Source organism: Lepidochelys kempii, chromosome 1, assembly GCF_965140265.1.
Source record: "Lepidochelys kempii isolate rLepKem1 chromosome 1, rLepKem1.hap2, whole genome shotgun sequence".
In the NCBI taxonomy this organism is placed as follows: domain Eukaryota; kingdom Metazoa; phylum Chordata; order Testudines; family Cheloniidae; genus Lepidochelys; species Lepidochelys kempii.
This window is the reverse complement of record NC_133256.1, coordinates 149609304-149630043: the sequence shown is the minus strand read 5'-3', so window position 1 is coordinate 149630043 and position 20740 is coordinate 149609304. Positions and strand designations below refer to the sequence as shown.

The window sequence follows — 20740 nt, the reverse complement described above, 5'->3', positions numbered from 1 at the left end:
TCTTGATTTCATTCTACCAGCCACCCCATTTTGAATAGCAGAAAGGAATGACCCTCTGGAACTATGAGAGATTCTGTTTCTCATGCATCACAAATTAGGCCCTTTTAGTTTTTGTTTTAAGGTTTAGTTAGTAAGAGATAGGATCTTATATCGTGTCTGTGTTAAGCAGACTAGAGGAATGTTGAAGGCCTGGGCCCCAATGTGAAGTGTTTTGGTTGTAAGATGTAGTAAGCTTTAATTTACAGCATCATTTCCCTTGATATAAAATACTGCTGTTTGTATTCTTAAAGGTCTCTGTGAAAGACTGTTTGTGTGAATGAGGAATGTATGCATCTGGAAAAGATAAGGTATGAAGGCCATTGTTATAGCCAGATGATCAAGGAAGGAGTGAGGAGACTTAACAACATCAGAGAACCATCAACGTGCATCCATAATGAAGGAAGGGCAGATTGATGACCCTGAGGTGGAGGCTGGCACCCTGAAAGACAAGACAATTGATTAAATCAAAACCAGGACAGGATGACCCTCTCAGAGGTGTTTTGGAATGTTAACATCAAAAGATACACCAATTAAGGAGTAACCGGTCACAAACTGACACAGCAAAATCCATAGACTTCAACAGAGAAAAAAGACTACAAGAACAGGGTGCTTGGCCATGGGACTTTGGGTTCATCTTGTCACACTCCAGGACCATCAGATCGCGACCAACAGAGCCCTGCTTCCCTCTGTGACCAATCTGGCTGGCCACTAGATTGATCCAGACTCTGCCCTGGTAACTATAAACATCAACTGGTGTGTGTGTGTGTGTGTGTGTGATTGAAAAGCATATGCTCACTGTTGTATTCTCAATAAATGCGGCGTGCTGCCTTCTCCCCTATAAAGATCCCATGTGCTTCTTATAAGAATAACAAGTGTACACACTAAATTTTACTTATTAAACAAGGTAATCTTGTGGTCTTCATAGGGCATTGCTTTTGATAAAATGGGTTGATTGAAATCCTGCTTGCCATTCACGCAACTCCAACTGAAATCAGTGGGAGTTTTACATAAGTCAGCCAAGCAGCTTTTGCTCCAACGTGGTAAACTATTGTTACTGGTACCTGGTAAAATGGGTTATTTTCTTATTACTAGGTTGAGCTGTCTTTACATATCAGTTGTGTTTCCTTTTTCATTAAAGGGGCAACAGTCCCATTATTATTCATTATGCATCCCATAAGCTATCAAGTATCATGACTCACAGCTGCATGGTGTAGCATTCATGTATATTTCCATGTCTACTGCAACAGGATACCTGCTATTTTTAAAACAGAATTGCATAATGATCATATGTAAGAGGCACAATATAACTTTACACTCTTCTTTAGGTATCCAGAACCATTCACTGCATACTTCCTGCCAGGAAGCGACCCAGAGTTTGTTGTATTGCCTCAAGCTGGGGAACTTCTTCCAGTTGACACTGTTGGAACCCGTATAACTGTTGGATTCAAGCCAAGTATGTACAGCAAGAAGCATAAAGCAACTTTAGTAATTCAGGTGAGTCCTCTAAGAGTGTGTGTTAACAGTGGGCTTGCTGCATTATATTAATGGACCAAAGAAGTTTCTTTGAGAAGAAGTTGTTTTAAAACAAGTCTGGCTCTGTTACTAAAGTTACTACTAGGGTCGCCAAATTTCTGACTGCAGAAAACCAAACATCCTTGGCCCCACCCCTTCTCCAAGGCCCTGCCCCCACCCATTCCATCCTCCCTCCCTCCCTCCCTCATTTTCACTGCGCTGGGGCAAGGTGTTGGGGTGCGGAAGGAGATGAGGGCTCTGGCTGGGGGTCGGGCTTTGGGTGGGGCCAGGGATGAAGGGTGTGGAGTGAGGAGGGGGCTCCAGGCTGGGGCCGAAGGGTTTGGAGTGTGGGAGGGGGCTTTAGGCTGGGGCAGGGGGTGAGGGCTCTGGCTGGGGGTACAGGCTCCAGGGTGGGGCCAGATATGAAGGGTTCAGAGTGTGGGAGGGGACTCAGGGCTGGGGCATGGGAGAGAGGTGAGGGCTCCGGCTGGGGTTGTGTGCTCTGGGATGGGACCAGGGGTTTGTGGTTCACGAGGGGGCTCTAGGCCACGGTTGAGGGGTTTGGGGTACAGGAGGGGGCTCCGGGCTGGGGCAGCGGGTTGGGGTGCAGGAGGGGTTGCAGAGAGCAGGCTCTGGAAGGGAATTTGGGTGCGGGAGGGGGCTCAGGGATGGGGTGTGGAAGGGGATGAGAGTTCTGGCTGAGGGTACGGGCTCTGGAGTGGGGCCAGGGATGAGGGGTGCAGCAGGGGACTCTGGGATGGAGCAGGGGGTTGAGGTGCAGCAAGAGGTTCAGGGTGCAGGCTCTGAGCGGCACTTATCTTAGGCGGCTCCTGGAAGCAGCCAGCATGTCCCTGCGCTCCCTAGGCAGAGGCTGGGCCGGGCGGCTCTACACACTGCCCGTGCCCACATGCCTCACCCGGCCAATGTAAGCTATGGAGCTGGTGTGCAAGGCAGGGTCAGTGCACGAAGCCTCTCTGGCCGCCCCTCTGCCTAGGGGCCAGACATGCCAGCTGCTTGCAGGAGCCGCACAGAGCCAGGGCAGGCAGAGAGTCTGCCTTACCCCACTGCACTGCCGACTGGACTTTTAATGGCCCGGTCAACAGTGCTGACTGGCGCCACCAGGGTCCCTTTTCCACTGGGCGTTCTGGCCAAAAACCAGGCACCTGGGAACCCTATAGTTACCACTGTTAGAGAAATGACAAACATAAATCTAGAAAATTAACTTGTGGAAGCTTTATAAAGTGGTTTCAATTTTAGCTGCTTTGTATTTGTGCTGTCTTTGTAGTAACATTCCTAGAAGTCCATTCTGATCTAGATCCATCTACCCCAACCTCACTCAGGTGACACATTTCTTTGCTCATGCAGTCTAACAGCACATCAAAAGGAAGAGTCATCAGAAAGAAAGCAAATGATCAAGTTAATTTTTAAACTAGGTGAAAGTATGTGCTGTCATACAAGTGTAACATGTAAATTGTAAAAAACTGAAAATGGTTGAGAACTTGAAAATTGGATGATTGAACCTGGTGATATTCTAAACAAAAAGAGCTTCTCGCTGTTTCCATTACTTCACAATGACTCAGACAGAGGTGACAATCTTGGTATTTTATTATATAGATAGAGGGTGTGTGAGCAAGGGAGAAAAAGGGCCCAAGTTTATGTATTCATATATAGGAGCAAGCATCTGAAGGTTTCTCCTGGTGTTCAGGAGATGGTGTTTTGAAAAATGGTGTTTTGAAACTCCTTACCAAATGCTGGCACTACTAGGCTACTAAATCACAAACTAATTAAACAGTTCTATAGCTAGAAAATAAGATGCTTAAAACAAAACAAACTGAGAGGCAAATTGCTGGATAAAAAATGTATGATATATTGGCTAAGATAATTACTACAGTTCACCTTAATTTGATCTTTCTTTCTGAGACAACTTGGAAAATGTTGAATAAAAATATGAAATCCAGGAAAGGTCCTAAATCCATTATCCTAGTTTCCTTTTACCTGATTAGAGGTTTGATTCACTCATTCCTTTCACGTAAACAGAGTGGTGAGATTTCTCTCTTGCTCTTTTGTAAAGAGAAAAGAATTTTGACTGAATTCTAGATTCTTTTATATTTAATAAGGTTTAAATAATGTTAATGTTATGTGATACAAAGTGACAGAGGTCAGAAAATTCAAATATAATGTCAGAACTCAATGCTTAACTCACATTTTTAGTCATTTTTGCATTTAAAAGCGCCAGGCCAAATCCATCTTTGGTTTAACTTCTTTCACTGCAGTGGAGTTACACCAGGGATGAATTTGGCTCTTAATATTAGCTTCCTAACCCACCAGTCTCCTTTCCAAAAGTTCCTTATTTGGAACCCTGATTTTATACATGATCTCCACATGATCAGTCTACTTTGTAACCAACTGTGGAGGGCATGCATGAATGGCTAATTACTACTATACTTTGGCTAATTACTTTTTTTTTAAGTGCATTCAGGAGAGTTAAAAATGTATCTCTTACTCATATTTTTGAAGTAAAAAGTGATAACTACTTTAAATAAAATTCCACAGTGATCCACTGACAATTTTAATAACCTCTAAATTACCAAAGCAAACCCTCTAACATCTTTATATAGCTCATTAAGGTCCCACTCTTTTGTACTACGATCCACACAGGTGGACTGTAACCCTTGAACCCTTGGAGCCTGGTGTAGGGGTCTGCTCACACAGGTCAGGTTACAGGATCAGGACCTAAAGGTCCACCCAGCTTGGTGAGCTCAACAAGTGTGTTGAGGGCTATTAATGCTTACAGGCTCAAGCATTTTCGGGCCTAGTTTTGCACCACTGAAATCAATGAGCTCTCTGACTTTTATGATCTGTCTGTACAGCGTCTAGTACAATGGACCTGTCATAAATATAAAGGGAAGGGTAAACCCCTTTGAAATCCCTCCTGGCCAGGGGAAAGCTCCTCTCACCTGTAAAGGGTTAAGAAGCTAAAGGTAACCTCGCTGGCACCTGACCAAAATGACCAATGAGGAGACAAGATACTTTCAAAAGCTGGGAGGAGGGAGAGAAACAAAGGGTCTGTGTCTGTCTGTATGCTGCTCTTGCCAGGGACAGAACAGGAATGGAGTCTTAGAACTTTTAGTAAGTAATCTAGCTAGGTATGTGTTAGATTATGATTTCTTTAAATGGCTGAGAAAAGAATTGTGCTGAATAGAATAACTATTTCTGTCTGTGTATCTTTTTTGTAACTTAAGGTTTTGCCTAGAGGGGTTCTCTATGTTTTTGAATCTAATTACCCTGTAAGATATCTACCATCCTGATTTTACAGGGGGGATTTCTTTATTTCTATTTACTTCTATTTTTTATTAAAAGTCTTCTTGTAAAAAACTGAATGCTTTTTCATTGTTCTCAGATCCAAGATTTTGGGTCTGTGGTCACCTATGCAAATTGGTGAGGCTTTTTATCCAACGTTTCCCACGAAAGGGGGGGTGCAAGTGTTGGGAGGATTGTTCATTGTTCTTAAGATCCAAGGGTCTGGGTCTGTAGTCACCTAGGCAAATTGGTGAGGCTTTTTACCAAACCTTGTCCAGGAAGTGGGGTGCAGGGTTTTGGGAAGTATTTTGGGGGGAAAGACGCGTCCAAACAGCTCTTCCCCAGTAACCAGTATTAGTTTGGTGGTGGTAGCGGCCAGTCCAAGGACAACGGGGGGAATATTTTGTACCTTGGGGAAGTTTTGACCTAAGCTGGTAAAGATAAACTTAGGAGGTTTTTTCATGCAGGTCCCCACATCTGTACCCTAGAGTTCAGAGTGGGGGAGGAACCTTGACAGGACCCCTGCCTAATTTGGCCTTTAGGCATCAGGATATAGATGTTAAAATATGGAGGTGCTGGCGGCAACCCTGTAGATAAGGTTAAATTCCATTTTGCACCTGAAGATGGGATTCAGTCATTTTGATTTATAGGAAAAATACAGTGTATTGTTCTCAAACCTACAGCACTTACTCTTTGAGTACAGAAATATTTTTTTTGAGATTTTACAAGTAAATCTCTGAATTAGTTCATGAAGTTAAAATTAATTAACAACTGGGTCCTTCACAAAATTTATCATCTGCCTCAGGCTCTTCTTTGTCCCAAACCATCTTAACACAGACTCAAATTTCCCATACAGTTAAAGTTAAGGCTGCGAGTCTGTCACGGAGTTACCATGACTTTCCGTGACTTCTGCAATGGCTGGTGCTGGCTCAGGGGCTGCCTGAGCCGGGCAGTTCCTAGGCCAGCAGCAGCAGTTTGGGTGTGTGGGATGGGGCTCGGGGCAGGGGGTTGAGGGTGCAGGGGTGCTTACTTTGGGGTGGGGGGCTCCACAGCTCTCACTGGCATGGGCCTGCAGCTCTTCCTAGGCGGACGAGCCAGAGGGCTCCACGCACTGCATGTGCGTGCAGGTCGTGCCCCCGCAGGTCCCATTGGCTGCAGCTCCCGGCCAATGGGAGCTGCGCAGCCAGCACTTGTGGCAGGAACAACGTGCGGAGCCCCCTGGCCTCTCTGTCACCTAGGAGCTGCAGGGACACGCGGAGCCATGTAGGGTTTCTTGTTTAGAATTAGTGTTGATGTTTTAAATAATTTATTAAAATGAAGGAAATTCCGTGATGAAAATCTACATTCAGATGTACAGTCCATATAGTGACCTGTCGTGACACCATGAGGAGAAATAAAATATGAAGAAAGGTGTTTTTAAAAGTCAGTTTAATCTAATTTGGGACCAATGCCATAATTGCAATCATCCGCTTATTGCAGGGTACTGTGACAGAGCAGCGTTAAGGTTGTTTGCGTGCCTGAACTGGGTACTTTTTTTTTTTTTTAAACTTAAAATGTTTTTCAAGTGTACCCTTAACTCTAAATTTCTTGGATTTATAATACTTGGTTTGGGGATAATTGCAACATCCTTGTATTTTTATTTATTTATTTTATATGTACTTTCAGACTTAAATCCATGTTAACTTTTTTTTGTGTCTGGGATTAATTAATAATAGCGAGATCTTTGACACTGACTTCAACGGGAGCAAGTTCAGCATCTACATGACAAGTTCCTTTGCCATTGAAAATAATTCCAAAATAAAGCATATTTCTGTGATCCCTATTTCCACTATTAATCAAGCTGCACTTCAACAAAGTAGCATCAAACTTTTTACCGCAATATACACACAGAGAATTTCAAGAATTTGAGCAGTGACTGCCTCAACATTGTCCCACTTCATTTCTCCAAAATTATTTCCTTTATACGTGAACCTGGCCTTGAACTCTTCACCCCTGGACAAAAATGGTCCCGGCCATGTAGTAATTTAAAATAAACTATGATCTTCGAATTGATGAAAGGCTAGCATAGACAAAGTATATTTGCCGGAGTTGCCATTAATTTTATCTGGATGTATCTGGTACATTCAGAATCAGAGAGGTTGTTAATGGATTATGGTTATTCTGGTATCCTGTAAATCCTCTTCATCTTGGCTCTAATAAACAGCTCTAACCCCCAGGCTACTGGCTATTCTGGGGTCAGTGTCTCTCTCAAGCTCCTTGGTTGGAGCTGTTGCATTGTGTATAAATAATTAAATATTCACTGGGACAGAGAGAGAGAGAAAACTGACTCTCTAGCCCAATAGATGTAGGTTACCCAGATTCAAGTCCCTGGACTGAATGAGGCAGATAGGAGACTTGAAGCTGAGCCTCCAGCATCTCTGGTGAGTGCCCTAACCACAGCATATTGGCTAGTCAAGGACACCCACAGGACCTGAGAAACTTTCCTGTAAACAAAGTTTTGGTTTTGATACATTCACATTTAAAAAAAAAAAAAGGTTTGTTGAAAAATTCCTAACAAGCTCAAGGCAGCAGCTCTCATGTTCATGTGTGGCTGGTTTTGCCACTTTGGGTATGTCTACAGTGCAATTAAAAATCTGAAGCTGGCACATGCCAGCTGCCTCGGGCTTGCAGGACTCAGGCTGCAGGACAGTTTAACTACAGTGTAGACTTCTGGGCTTGGGCTGCAAGCAAAGTCCTAGAGCCCAGGCTCCAGCCTCAGCCCAGAAGTCTAAACTGCAGTTAAACAGCCTGCAGTCCCATGAGTCCGAGCCAGCTGGAAAAAGGCCAGCCACCAGTGTCTAATTGCAGCGTTAGATGTATATACCTGTGCTACCTAGATGTACTCTGGACAGGGTTAAGCAGCAAGGGGTATGTCGATTCTGCAGTCATGAGGTGTGACGGCAGCATGTGTAGACCTACCCCTGCTAGCTTTGATCAAGCTAGCTTGCTAAAAGTAGCCGTTTTGCAACAGTAACACAGGCTAGCCTCCCCAGTGTCTCCAGTACTGTTTCTTTCAGGTCCCACCATGGCTACACTACTACTTTTAGCACGCTAGCTTGGGTTCGCCTACATATGCTGCAGTGCACTTCCCAAGTGCAGTTCTGACAGACCCTTAGTGTGTGTTTGTGTACGTACACACACACCTTTGGGGAAATAGCTATGAGTGTAGTGAAATAATATTTGTGTCATATCTAGTTACATAAACCTCTCTTGCATAGATTTTTTTCTAGTCTGATACATTGACTTTCGGTGTGGTTTTGGACTATTTTTAGAAAGAGTGAGGAAATGCCTTCTACTTTCATTCTTTTTCAGTATCACCTCCATTGTGATGCTACTGTAGTCGAGGATTACTGCATCTTCACTGTAAAACTCCCCTGTTTTTGTGGGTGTATAGTCAGACTCTTAACCCTAACTTTTTTTTTTATTAAATTCTATAACTAGTTGACTAGCAAGACTGCTATATTTTGCGCGCTTCAATGAGCTGTGATAATTAGGCTGTAAAGCAGCAGAGATGACAGTATAAGCTCATGCTTTATTTTTATGGTGGCCATTACAACTGTATTGCAAAATGAAATGGAAGGTTGGAGGGGAGAGAGAGAAATCCTATAGTCATCTTTTTCTCATTTGCTGAAGACATTAAAGCCAAGCTTTTGTACACGCAAATTTGTTGTTTTAGCTGCCCTGCTGAGAAACTCAATCCAGTGTAAGAGATTCAGGCTTGTCTTTACTAGAGTTCAGCACGTACATTGTATTAACAACAATATACTGAAATAATGAAACTTCATTGACTTTTTGTGCAAATCAGGTCCTTAGTCTTAAAGGATGCAAAAAATTTAAAGAAAATTACTGGTTATTTGTTTCATTTACTTGTAGCAAGATACTAACTGCTTGCTGAAGCACTGAAAAAGTCTTTAACTTTCATTTCCACATTGTTAATCTGAAGTGCTGTTTGGAGTAAAATATATTGAAACAGTGCTTTAAGAGCGACTAGGAATTTTTTTAAAAAATCAGTAAAACTGATGTGGAAAATATGGGCTTTTATACTGTTCTGTAGATCAAAGAATGAAGAGGGAAAAAAAGACAGATAACAACATGCCCAGTGAAGAAACCAGTCATGGTCGCTTCAGTAGCCCTGAAAGAGAACTTTTTAATCAAATTCAGCTAGAAATGAGAAATACACTGACATAGTCCATAAAGAATATTTTAAATAATTGCTCCACTGTGAATCTTCAGTACATCTAGGAGCTTTTATAAACAAGACAGTTCTTATTAGAAACCTTGGTGGACCTGCCCTAATGGAAATTTACCAAAGAGAACTGGGTTTTTTCCATGAGTATCAGCAGAAATGTCGGAGAATTTGACAGTTCTCGATTTGTTAGGTTTAAACAGTTCAGAGCCAGATTCTGGCCACACTGTGGCTGCTCTGTGTCAGCTGCAAAGCCATCTTAGCATTGTACCAAGCGGATGCCCTCAGTGTAGGGAAATCATAGCTTATGTAGGCAACATGGCTGGAGCGTCCTTGTACGCTGGCAGTCCTTGGCTGCCAGAATGGCTTTGTGAGGTATTTCTACATTGCGCTGTAAACCTGTGTCTGTGGGACCCAAGCATGTGGGATCAGTATTTCGAAGCTTGTGCTTGAGGGACCACACTGCATTGTACACCTGGGTTTACAATTGCTGGACCCAGGTCGCACAGCCATGTGAATGCGTCCATACGGTACTACTCAGACCTTCTGATTCAGGTCTGCGGCTTGAGCTGTTTGCACACTGTAAAGTGACAGGGCTTGGACCCAACTCACAGCAGAACTTGGCCTCTGACCCATCCCCTCTAGTATGGTCCTTCAACCCAGGTGCTGAGGTGCTTGCTGCCACTAATCAGGTTGATTTGTGCATGCACAGAAGGGGGGCTTGGACTTAAAGCTGAGTCAGATCCTGGGCTTAGTGTGCAGTGCAGACATACCCCTGGAGGGCAGTTGCTGCCTAGCACAAGTTAAGGCAGCCACGAGGTGTGTAAAGCTGGCATACAGCTACTTTTGCTCTCCTCTCTCTCAGCCAAGCCCTGCTCTGTGCCAAGCTTAGCTAGAGATCCAAAGGCTTGTTTTGGAATTCATGGATGAGTACATCAGAAATATTCTAAAATAGAGGCCAAATGAAATAAACCTTGGATGATAAAATGTATGTCAGAGTAAACCAGATTGCAGGTACTGTTATCAAGCTCTCAAGAATTCAGGCTTCTGTACTGTTATTCCTGCATAATCACTAGCTTAGCCTGTGAAAGATAGCACATCAAAGCCATTAGTCATGCCATGCTGGAAATGGATGATGCAACGTGGAAGTCATGGTGACCAGGTGGGGCTCTGCAACAATGGTAGTTCACCTGGTGTAAAATTCCTGCCATTTACTTCAATCCTTGGTTAATATTTCGTACTGTGAAATGATGTGTTTAAAGGGGAGGCCCCTTCCTTTGATGCAGAATTTGCTGAAGGGGCAGCTGCTGTTACTTCTAAGACGGTTAATTATACAGTGTAACTACCATCATCATTTGTTTAGTATTGTACAGCAAACAACACACTATTTACTACAGTTTTACTCATTATGAATACTCATTATGATCATCATGACCCCTGCAGATTGGCCCACGCTGCCAAATTCCGATCCAAATCTGAATGGTTAAACACATTGAAGCTCTGGATCCTTGATCAGACTCGTTTCAGTGAGAGAGACTTGAGTGTGGAATGTTTGGGGAGTGAGGTTCAGACAAAGCATTTTTTTTTATTAAGTCTCAATTTATCTTACAGCATTCGATTTATTCTTTGTTAGTGAAGGAATACCTGAAATTTGTTAGGTTCTTCAACCAGGAAAATATGTAAAGGCGTTGATATTGTGGTGTGGAAGAGAGACATTGCTTCTTTGACTTTGAAAGGTTTGCGCCATGTAATCCTACATCCCTTACTTGCACACATATGTTACGAATTACACCTGAGAGGACACGCACACAAATGCTGCGAATTACACCTGGTAGAACACGCACACCAGTGCTGCGAATTATACCTGATAGGACACGCACAGTTCGAATCTAGGCTGAGGCACAGAAACAAAGTCCACAACTGCAGAGTTCCCAAAAGACACTAAGTTTATTACACTCGAGCGTGGTGCCCCCCTGCTAGCCAGGAGGGGACCCTGAATACAGATTATACAAAGGTTATATACTTTTTAGCAAAGCATGTTGCCCTCGTGCATCGGAAACCTTAGCCAATAAACAAACCCTTGTCTTATCTACCACCTATCCCTGCTTGGTGCATTCCTCGTGCTCTACCAGTATGTTAATTACACAGCATGGTCCTAAAGCCATGCATCAGTAACTTTTATTATCAGGATGGGAGGCCTCACATCAAGGCCAAGAAACAGGGAGTTAGAGACTAACAAAAAACAGATACTGGGAGTCAAGGCAGGTTGGAGACAAGGAGGAGGATTTTCACAGGGATTCAGTATCTAAGGATCACTCCTCCTGGTGTATGATGTGCTGGCATTTAAACAATGGAGGGCCCCAAACCAAAATGGAGTCACATGTGCTAACTTTTCCTTAACACGTATTCCCATTGACTTGTATAAAAGCCCATATTTTCCACATCAGTTTTACTGATTTTAAAAAATTCCTAGTTTGTGTGCACAGACGTGCATTTTGAAAGAGAAAAATCACAGTTTCATGTTAGCTAGCTGCTCAAAAATATATATATATATATATGCATTGTTCTCAGTACCTAGGTGACAGGTTTCAGAGCAACAGCCGTGTTAGTCTGTATTCGTGTTAGTCTGGGCCCAACTTGATGATCACTTTAGATAAGCTATTACCAGCAGGACAGGGGGGTGGGAGGAGGTATTGTTTCATGGTCTCTGTGTGTATATAATGTCTTCTACAGTTTCCACGGTATGCATCCGATGAAGTGAGCTGTAGCTCACGAAAGCTCATGCTCAAATAAATTGGTTAGTCTCTAAGGTGCCACAAGTCCTCCTTTTCTTTTTGCGAGTACCTAGGTGCTTTTCCTTCCACATTGGTCAGTTACCATAATTTAGCAGATTTCATATTAATTTAGAATAGTATAAAAACAAAATCAGTGTCTATTTTGATCAGTGGCTTATCCCAAGACCTTTCTTCCTCCCTTTGTGCATACCAGCTGGGATGTTTGTATGCGCAGGTACCCATTCCCACACTTAGATACTTTTCTTCATGTACTGACATTTTCCACCACAGTTTAGTAGTTTGTGACAGGTTTTTAACTGCAAGTCATACACATACAGTATTGTACATTAGTAAAGGACATTATATGGTATATCTACTGTAACAATTAATTCTGTTTTTAGGACAAAAGTCAGCTCTCCATTGCAATGGTGTAAATCCAGAGTAATTCCTCTGACTTTTAATGGAGTCACTCTGCCAATTCTACCTCACCGAGAGATTTCTACCTGTATCAGAGTAAGCACCATGTCATAGTAAGGGCCAGCATCTAGTCCATTTTCATTAATCTAATTTCGCACTTCATAGTAACACCAGATTTTAAATATTACACTGTGTGTGTATGAATCTCCTCCTCAAAAGTTCTCATCCCCACCTCACACATATATACCCTCATATTTAAAAAACAGAATGGGACAGGTTATGTGCTGTTGTGGGGAGTTCAGATGTTAACTTTCTATAAAAAGAAAATTGGAGTCATTAATAGGATTTGTAAATTTGTCATTCCTGTTGTCTGCCTATGTTTAAAACTGTCACTTTTCCTCATGCTTTTCACAGGATCTGAGGGAAGGGGGAAATACTTAAATTGCAGTGTGGCCATGTTTGCAGCACTTTCAACTGCCTGGCTGAGCTTTTCCATTAAGTAATTAGTATTCTTCCAAATTTCTAGACTGAACTTTTCCCTCCTTCATTTCAGGCTATAACTGTTTGTGCTACTTATCCAGTTTGTTTGAAGTTTACCTTTCAGTAATGTTAATATTGGGTGAAAATGTTGATTTGCCCTTAGTCCTGGTAAGATCAAAATAAAAACATCAAGTTTTTAATCCACCTGATTTGAGTCATACGGCAAGGTACTAAGTGTGTTTGAGCTTATTCCTGTTCTCAGGTTTGTGGCTTGTGCTGTCACAGATCTTGAAAAATCTACTGCTGGATTCTGACTTACTGCATTTTACCCACATCATAGCACAGCATGAACATCCAAAGTAGACATTATACTACAGGACCCTCAGGTGAGAGTTTACTTAAGCCCAGTTGCTTTCTACTCTATGAACAGGGCTAAAAATAATTCTGGAAGTACAGGAAAGCTACATCATCAAATTGCTCTTGATAGGACAATAAGTTGCTCCTGCAAGTGTTTGTTGATTAAAAACATCCCATCTTTCAACTCTTATCATAAATTTGCAAAGCTCATAAAATCTATTTGATAGCTTAGTAGCTGTATGGATCTACAGTATGGAATAAGTCTATTTATAGGCCTGTTATTTAATAAATCCAAAGTCTGGTAAGAACCTCACAGAACCCAAGAAACATTCTCAGCCATGATGAACTTACAATTTCAGCAGTCAAAGAAAAAAATTGGGGAAAAGGGCGGCAATATATGAGCAAAGTGACATTAGGCTCGTGTGCGGTAGTTCTAGAATATGTTTTTCTTGTGTTTTTTAAAATAAGATACACCTCTCCTCCACTCCTTCTTTCCTGCTGACCTTTCTCCTCATTGCTACCTAAAGAGTTCCCACTATCAACCTCCATCCCACCCCCACAAAAGGCTGAGTGTCTGATAACAGAAAAACACGCAGCCAATCAAAATAGTTCAGCTACTCCAGTAAACAGTTCCAAACTTCAGGTGGTGCTGTAGTCAAAACTGACATATTGATATGCACGGTGTCCCATGAAAACGGCAAGCAGTAAAAGGTCATAATGCTTCAAACCATGTAATCAAACATAATAAAGATAATATGGAGCAGACGATACAAACATTGCATTGACCACAGGCTTTTTAAAAAGATACCCTTCTCATTACTAGACTATTATTATTTTCAGGAACACGTTCCTTTGTATCTATAATACAATACCCTAGTCTAATCCATGTGCTTTCTTAAGAATTCCATTAGTGACTCTCAATGTCAGTATTCTATTTTCTATACAGTCTGTTCATCATAATACTAAGTAAAGAGAGAAGGTGCAAGTTTCTGTGTTTGGAAGTACGGACCTGACACAGTAACTTTTACACCTGAGTCAATGGAACTATGTGTGCAAGTAAGGGATGTAGGATTATATGGCGCAAACCTTTCAAGGTCAAAGAAGCAGTGTCTCTCTTCCGCACCACAATATCAACGCCTTTACATATTTTCCTGGTTGAAGAACCTAACAAATTTCAGATATTCCTTCACTAACAAAGAATACATTGAATGCTGTAAGATAAATTGAGACTTAAAAAAAAAAATGCTTTATCTGAACCTCACTCCCCAAACATTCCACGCTCAAGTCTCTCTCCTGAAACGAGTCTGATCAAGGATCCAGAGCTTCAATGTGTTTAACCATTCAGATTTGGATCGGAATTTGGCAGCGTGGGCCAATCTGCAGGGGTCATGATGATCAGAATATTCATAATGAGTAAAACTGTAGTAAATAGTGTGTTTGCTGTACAATACTAAATAAATGATGATGGTAGTTACACTGTATAATTTGCAGTCTTAGAAGTAACAGCAGTTGCCCCTTCAGCAAATTCTGCATCAAAGGAAGGGGCCTCCCTTTTAAGCACATCATTTCACGGTACGAAATATTTACTTCAATCCTTGGCTAATGGCAGGAATTTTACACCAGGTGAACTACCATTGTTGCAGATTATAAATTAGCTACAACCAAAGGGACAGTACATCATGACAGTCCATTAAGAAAGGAATTGGGTTTGGTCACCTTATAATTCATAATTCTAAATCATATTTTTTTAAATTCATGATGAACTACAGCAATCTTTAAAGAATACTTAGCCTCAGTACATTACAGTAGATCCATCCCAAATCCCTCTTCAGATCATAAATTTCTTCCCATCTTAAATAAGAGGAGGAAACTCAGAACGAACATGATTCAATGGTATTTTATTGACTTCAAGTCTACTATAGCTAAGTAACTGCCATTTTGTTAACAATGCACATTAGTAGAGAGCACTGGTGAAAAGGCAGCACAATGGATGATGTCCTTCATTACAAATACAGCAGAAATGAACATAAACATGCATATGTAGTGATCAAATATCAAAAAACACAAGGCAATAGAGTTTATGTTTAAAACCTGCTGGGTAATAAAACTGATTGCTGACAGAACCTGCCAGCTTGACTTAAATCCCTGCCCAAAACAATATAAGAATAATACAGATTATAAAATTACATCACATATGGGTTTTATGAGCAGGAATGATTTCTTAGCAAACCTATACCTCAGTGTAAATTTTAGTTGCTCCAGCCTATCCGATCTTTTCTCTGGCCTTGAAGTGTTCAATGAATCATGCACACAATGAGTATGATCCTGAGGTTAAACTTTCTTCAAACTAAACTGTTAATCTGACATAATGAAGAAAAATAAACCATTTCACCTTCTGCCAGAGTTAATAAGGCAATTAGCTAACCACAGAGGAAAATTTATGTTTAAAATGACAGTTATCTTTGGACATAAAGTCTTGGTGCTGGCTTTGTCAGCAACTGCTCTTGACTGCATTCGTCTTCTCAGAAAATGAAGGCAGGTCCATCAATGTAGAGTATTAAATAGAGATTAGGATAAGGATTAAGTAATCAGTTTGTTATACATAACACCACAATATGAAATTAGATTTTGATTCAGATTTTAGAGGAATGGTAATGAGCGTTTTTTAAAAAAATTATACGTGCATGATGAAAGATCTAATAAGATCTTATGCTTTATTTGGTGTTTGTATATCTCAGAAATATCATGGCTTTTGCAGAGTAATTCTGTTTGGCATAGGTAATTAATTTAACATGTCATGTAAAGTCAAGAGTGCTAATTTTAAAGTCAACCGTTTTCAAAAAATATTCCCTGTAAATGGAAAGGTGTTCTGATATTAAAGACTCAGCAGGAGAGGAACAACTTCTGTTGGTGAGAAAGACATGCTTTTGAGCATAGATAAAACACATTCACATTTTAACCTTGTTTAATTTTGGAGATTAGTTTCATAAAAAGGAGCATTAACATTAAATATTTTATATTGTAGTAGCATCTAGAAGTCACAACCGGGTTGAGGTGTACAACCATATTATAAATGACAGCTCCTGCCCCAAAAAGCATACAATCGAATGCCCGGGAACCTGTGCACACTAGTTGTCTGTGATATGAACACAAGCAAACGATTGCAAGTCACATCTAATATATACTTTAGCAGTGGCAGGATAGCAGTTAATGTCATGGAGAAGCATTATTGCATGGACTCTAGAGCTAAAAATTATTGATGTTTGAAATCTGTTATGAACAGCAAGCCATCAGACTGATGATAAACTAGAAATAGATAAGTATCTTTTTGGGTGACCCACCTCTCACATCCCTCTAATTGTCTTCATGTGTATTGTCTTCACATGTATCGACGCTTGTAGTGGAAATTAGAGATGGAGAAGACCCACTAGTCCTTTTAGTTTATTTTGTAGTGCTTTATCCAGGCCATATTCATTCAATAATTATAGAAATTAACATTGCATACTCTGGGAATGTTTGATCACATATGTATTGGATAATCTATGTTTGGTCTGAGGGTTTTATTTATATTTTGGGTCAACATTGAGGCTGGGGAATCCTACTTGGATCTAAGGCGAGAAAGCATGCCCAATCCTGGAGCACAGACATTATACAGCTGTCCAAAGACCTCCAACAACGCCCATGATAGGAAGACTGACTAGGCTACACAGCTGATGAAGCAGGCTGTCCTACAAGCAGCATAGTGTAGTGGAATCTGCATAAAATTGGGAGTAACACTTGAGTTCTAAGTCAGATTCTGACACTGAGTTCCTTAGGGAATTCAGTCTACCTAATCCTCAATTTGCCCATCTGCAACAGAGGGATAAGACTATTTATATTTATCTTGACAGAATTCAATTTTTTTTTAATAATTTCAGTGGAGGATATTGATATTTATTTTTAAAGATTACACTCCCCCCCATTTTTAATGTTCACAGTTCCATGAAATTTCAAGTTTTAAGCATTTTTTTTATTATTTGAATGTTCAGTTGTGGGAAATTATGCGAGGTGTCAGACAATTAAAGACAGCAGACAGATTCAAAAAAGTTAAAACTTTAAAACACAAATTGTCAGCATCACCTCTAAATACACAAAATACATATTCTTAAATCAAAAGATCATAAAAGATATTCCCTCCCCCACGTTATCCTTAAATCAAAGTCTAGTAAGTTCTCAAGCAGTATTTTTCTTACCTTGCCACTCTGTAATTTTTGTTTGTTATCAATGGACATTTCTTTTTTCGTTGGTTTGTGTTCGTTGGGTGAAATCAACGTTTACAGATAAAAATCTAATCCTTTCAAGCCTATTTATAACATCTAAATGGGGTGGTGAGGATCATTTAATGCTTGTTCAGCACAGTAAATGCATAAAGTACTATATAAATGCTAATTACCTTTAGTAATAAAACCCTTGTTACTGGAAGTGGGAGAGAGGAGAGGAGTCTATATCTTGTTTTTTTCTTTTTTGGGGTGTAGGGGAGAGGGAGACATCTTAGGATCTCTGGTTATTGCCCCTCTTCCCCCTTTTTCCCCTTACCCCAAAGCAGCTATGTAGATGTTACTGCAGCCATAGATCACAAAGCAGAGAGAAAGGGGGACTATCATCTGCACCGGGCCATTCTTTTAGCCTGGTCCAGAGCCTGGTCATGCTATTCCAACCCCATTAGAAGACCTCACAATTAGCACATTTTGTAGTAATCCAGGCCCGAGTTTAAGGGCAAAAGACAAAAGAAACCTATAGATCAATGAATTGACAATTAGTTGCAGAGAAAATAACTGAAAGATACTTACTGCATGGACACACACACACACGTACATAATGACAGGAAGGATAGTACTAAAGAGACTCAGAGAGAGGAAATGCCTCTAAAAATTAAGGCACTTTAGGCGCAGATATTGAAGAATTGACTGCAAGATCCTGCCTAGCCCCCCTCCCCCCCACATATATACAGGAAATGACTGCAATCATAATTCTGCCTGGACAATCACAGACAGGTATAGGAAATAAGAGAGCACTGAAGCTTTGACATGCACATAAGAATTAAATAACTACATGATCAGTGTCTATAAGAAGTAATTGACTACATGATCAATGCTGTTTGAGCATACATATATGGGGTGACAGCGAGAACCATGCTGTCTTAACACACAGAAGCAATACAGGAGATGATTGCTGATTGGACACCAAAATATATACTGCACAACTAGATGATGCCCAGCTGGGTCACTCTTGCATACATACAAATATCCATAAAGGAGGTAAAGAATGTCATCTTCAGTTCATGTAAAGATTCCTAAACTAGAGTTTGCAATGCGAGTCCATAGTTCCACTTTCCATAACACAACTACAAAAGTAGGACTCAAGGTATTAACTATTTTGACCCAACTAAAGTCACCAAAACTTAGAATACCATTTATTACAAGAGCCACAATTAAATTCTAGTGTATAAATAAACCTAGCAACCCATTCATTCCCATCATGCTGTGAAATAACTCTTTCAGAACAACATACATGACTGTTATTCACTATAAAAAGAAATGTGTAGGTCACCTAGAGGGGTAGGCTCTGTGTCTTTTTTAGTGCACTGCCCTTAGCTCATAAAATAAAATGCTCTTCCTAGTTTTGCATGATCATGTTTTTTCTCTGTGGGTGCAGTTCTGGTTTTGTGACTTCCAGGCACCCTACATGGAGAACAACAAATGGCTTTCTAATTCAAAGGAAAAAGAAAAGGAGTACTTGTGGGACCTTAGAGACTAACAAATTTATTAGAGCATGAGCTTTCGTGAGCTACAGCTCACTTCATCGGATGCTGTAGCTCAGGAAAGCTCATGGTCTAATAAATTTGTTAGTCTCTAAGGTGCCACAAGCCCTCCTTTTCTTTTTACGGATACTGACTAACATGGCTGCTACTCTGAAACCTGTAATTAAAAGCATTGTGTTAAATAGCTATTACATATTTCAAGTTATTAGGCCATGATTGCTTTATATCAGATCTCTCCTCTTTGGTTTTCAGACAGCATCAATGCAATGGACATATGAGATCAATGGACTGCCTCCACAGACCACACCGCCTACTGCGTCAGCAAAAGTAGTTTCTACTAGTGGTTACCTGAGGTCAGCCACAGTTCGACAACGCAACTTTTTACGTGAAAATCTGAAGCTAATTACCACTGGCGTATCCTCCCCTGTCAAAGGTGCACCGCTGGTCTTAAGAACAAAATAAAAATATATTTGTCTTAATTTACCATCTGTGGAAAAGTAATCTTTTGTGAAATAAATGATAAAGACTGAAGGAGGACTTCTTGTAAAATTATACATAATGTCTTGATATTTTAAAACAAATCCTGCTTTGATGGTGGCAGTGGGGAACTAAATTTATTTTTCTGTCTTGAAGAAAGCTCTGTCTGGTGAAAAAGGGCCCCTGAACCTCAAGGTTAGTTCAATATTATTTGTTTGGTAGCAAACAAATAGTAAAACCAATATAGTAAAAAAATTAGAGTGTTTCTGGTGAAAACGCTCTCACATTTCTGGAGCTTTAAATGTTCCTTTCTCAAACAGATATAGGATTTGAAGTTTCTTACTTTTACTAATAAAATTAATATGTCTTGGGTTAGGTTTTAAGGGTTTTTCTATTATAAGAATTTATCTTAAGTTTACCTGAAGTTTTGGGTTTTTATGAATGTTAAAATAGATGCATATTATATTTTTTCAGTGGAAAATACAAAAGCATTTTAGATTTGTACCAGGAGGTTCTTAAATATAAATGTATCATACACATTGCTTTATAGCATAGCAGTGAGTTCCTTTAATTTGGGCAAAACAGATTTGGAAAAAAAAAAGTTAAGGTTTCGGGGCTTTCGGCTAATGCTGGGCTTACTAAAGCACTTCACAGTTTTAGTAAAAAGACACTACATTTTTGCACATCCTGCTGGGTCACTCACTCAGCACTATATCCACGCAAAAGTAAACAAGTCAGCCTCTGATTTCTTTCAAGGTAAAGCACTTACACAGAGTTTGCAGCACTCTGATAAAGTTAAAGTGGTTCACACAGCATATGATCATAGCCTGAATAGTTTTCCAATTCCAATGCTTTGGAAAATGTGGAGTATTTCACTGAATTTAAATCTCCCTGCACTATACAAGCTGAGAATCCTGATTGTCATCCATTCTGAAACATTTCAAAAACTTAGATTACTATACACAAAAACAAGGGTGGGGAGGGGGAGGAAGAGAGGAAAAAAGGGGAAGAGTGGTAAACAGGGAAGTAAAAGTTACCTCATGGTGTTAAGCAAACTTTCTACACGTTCATTCAAAATATACTGTACTAATTCCAAAATCAAAACTACATGAAAAATTATTGAGGATGGCTGTTCAGATTTTATTTCCTTTATAAAACAGTAAGTATTAAACTAGAACAATCAGTCACGCTGTACTTCCATGTTTAGTCAAGAATGATTAGTTAAAGAGAGAGTTTGGTGTTGCAGTGTGTAGATTGCCTTTGCGCCTGGATGTAATGTGGGAGATGATGTCCATGTAATCTTTGTTTGAAAGGAACAATTTGGCAAGTGACCTCGATTCTTCAAGGGCTTTCTTTATT

General features: G+C 40.4%; 1 protein-coding gene across 3 annotated transcripts in view; it reads left to right on the top strand.

Moving 5' to 3' along the window:
* The window catches only part of CFAP47 (cilia and flagella associated protein 47), a 636073-nt gene extending 616314 nt beyond the window's left edge, over positions 1-19759 (top strand). For all 3 annotated transcript variants that reach the window (XM_073358068.1, XM_073358073.1, XM_073358080.1), the window contains 2 exons: positions 1365-1533; positions 19157-19759. In XM_073358068.1, coding sequence (XP_073214169.1) covers positions 1365-1533; positions 19157-19366 — 379 coding nt within the window. In that variant the 3' untranslated portion in view covers positions 19367-19759. The remainder of the gene's footprint in view (positions 1-1364; positions 1534-19156) is intronic.
* The last annotated feature ends 981 nt before the right edge of the window (positions 19760-20740 follow it).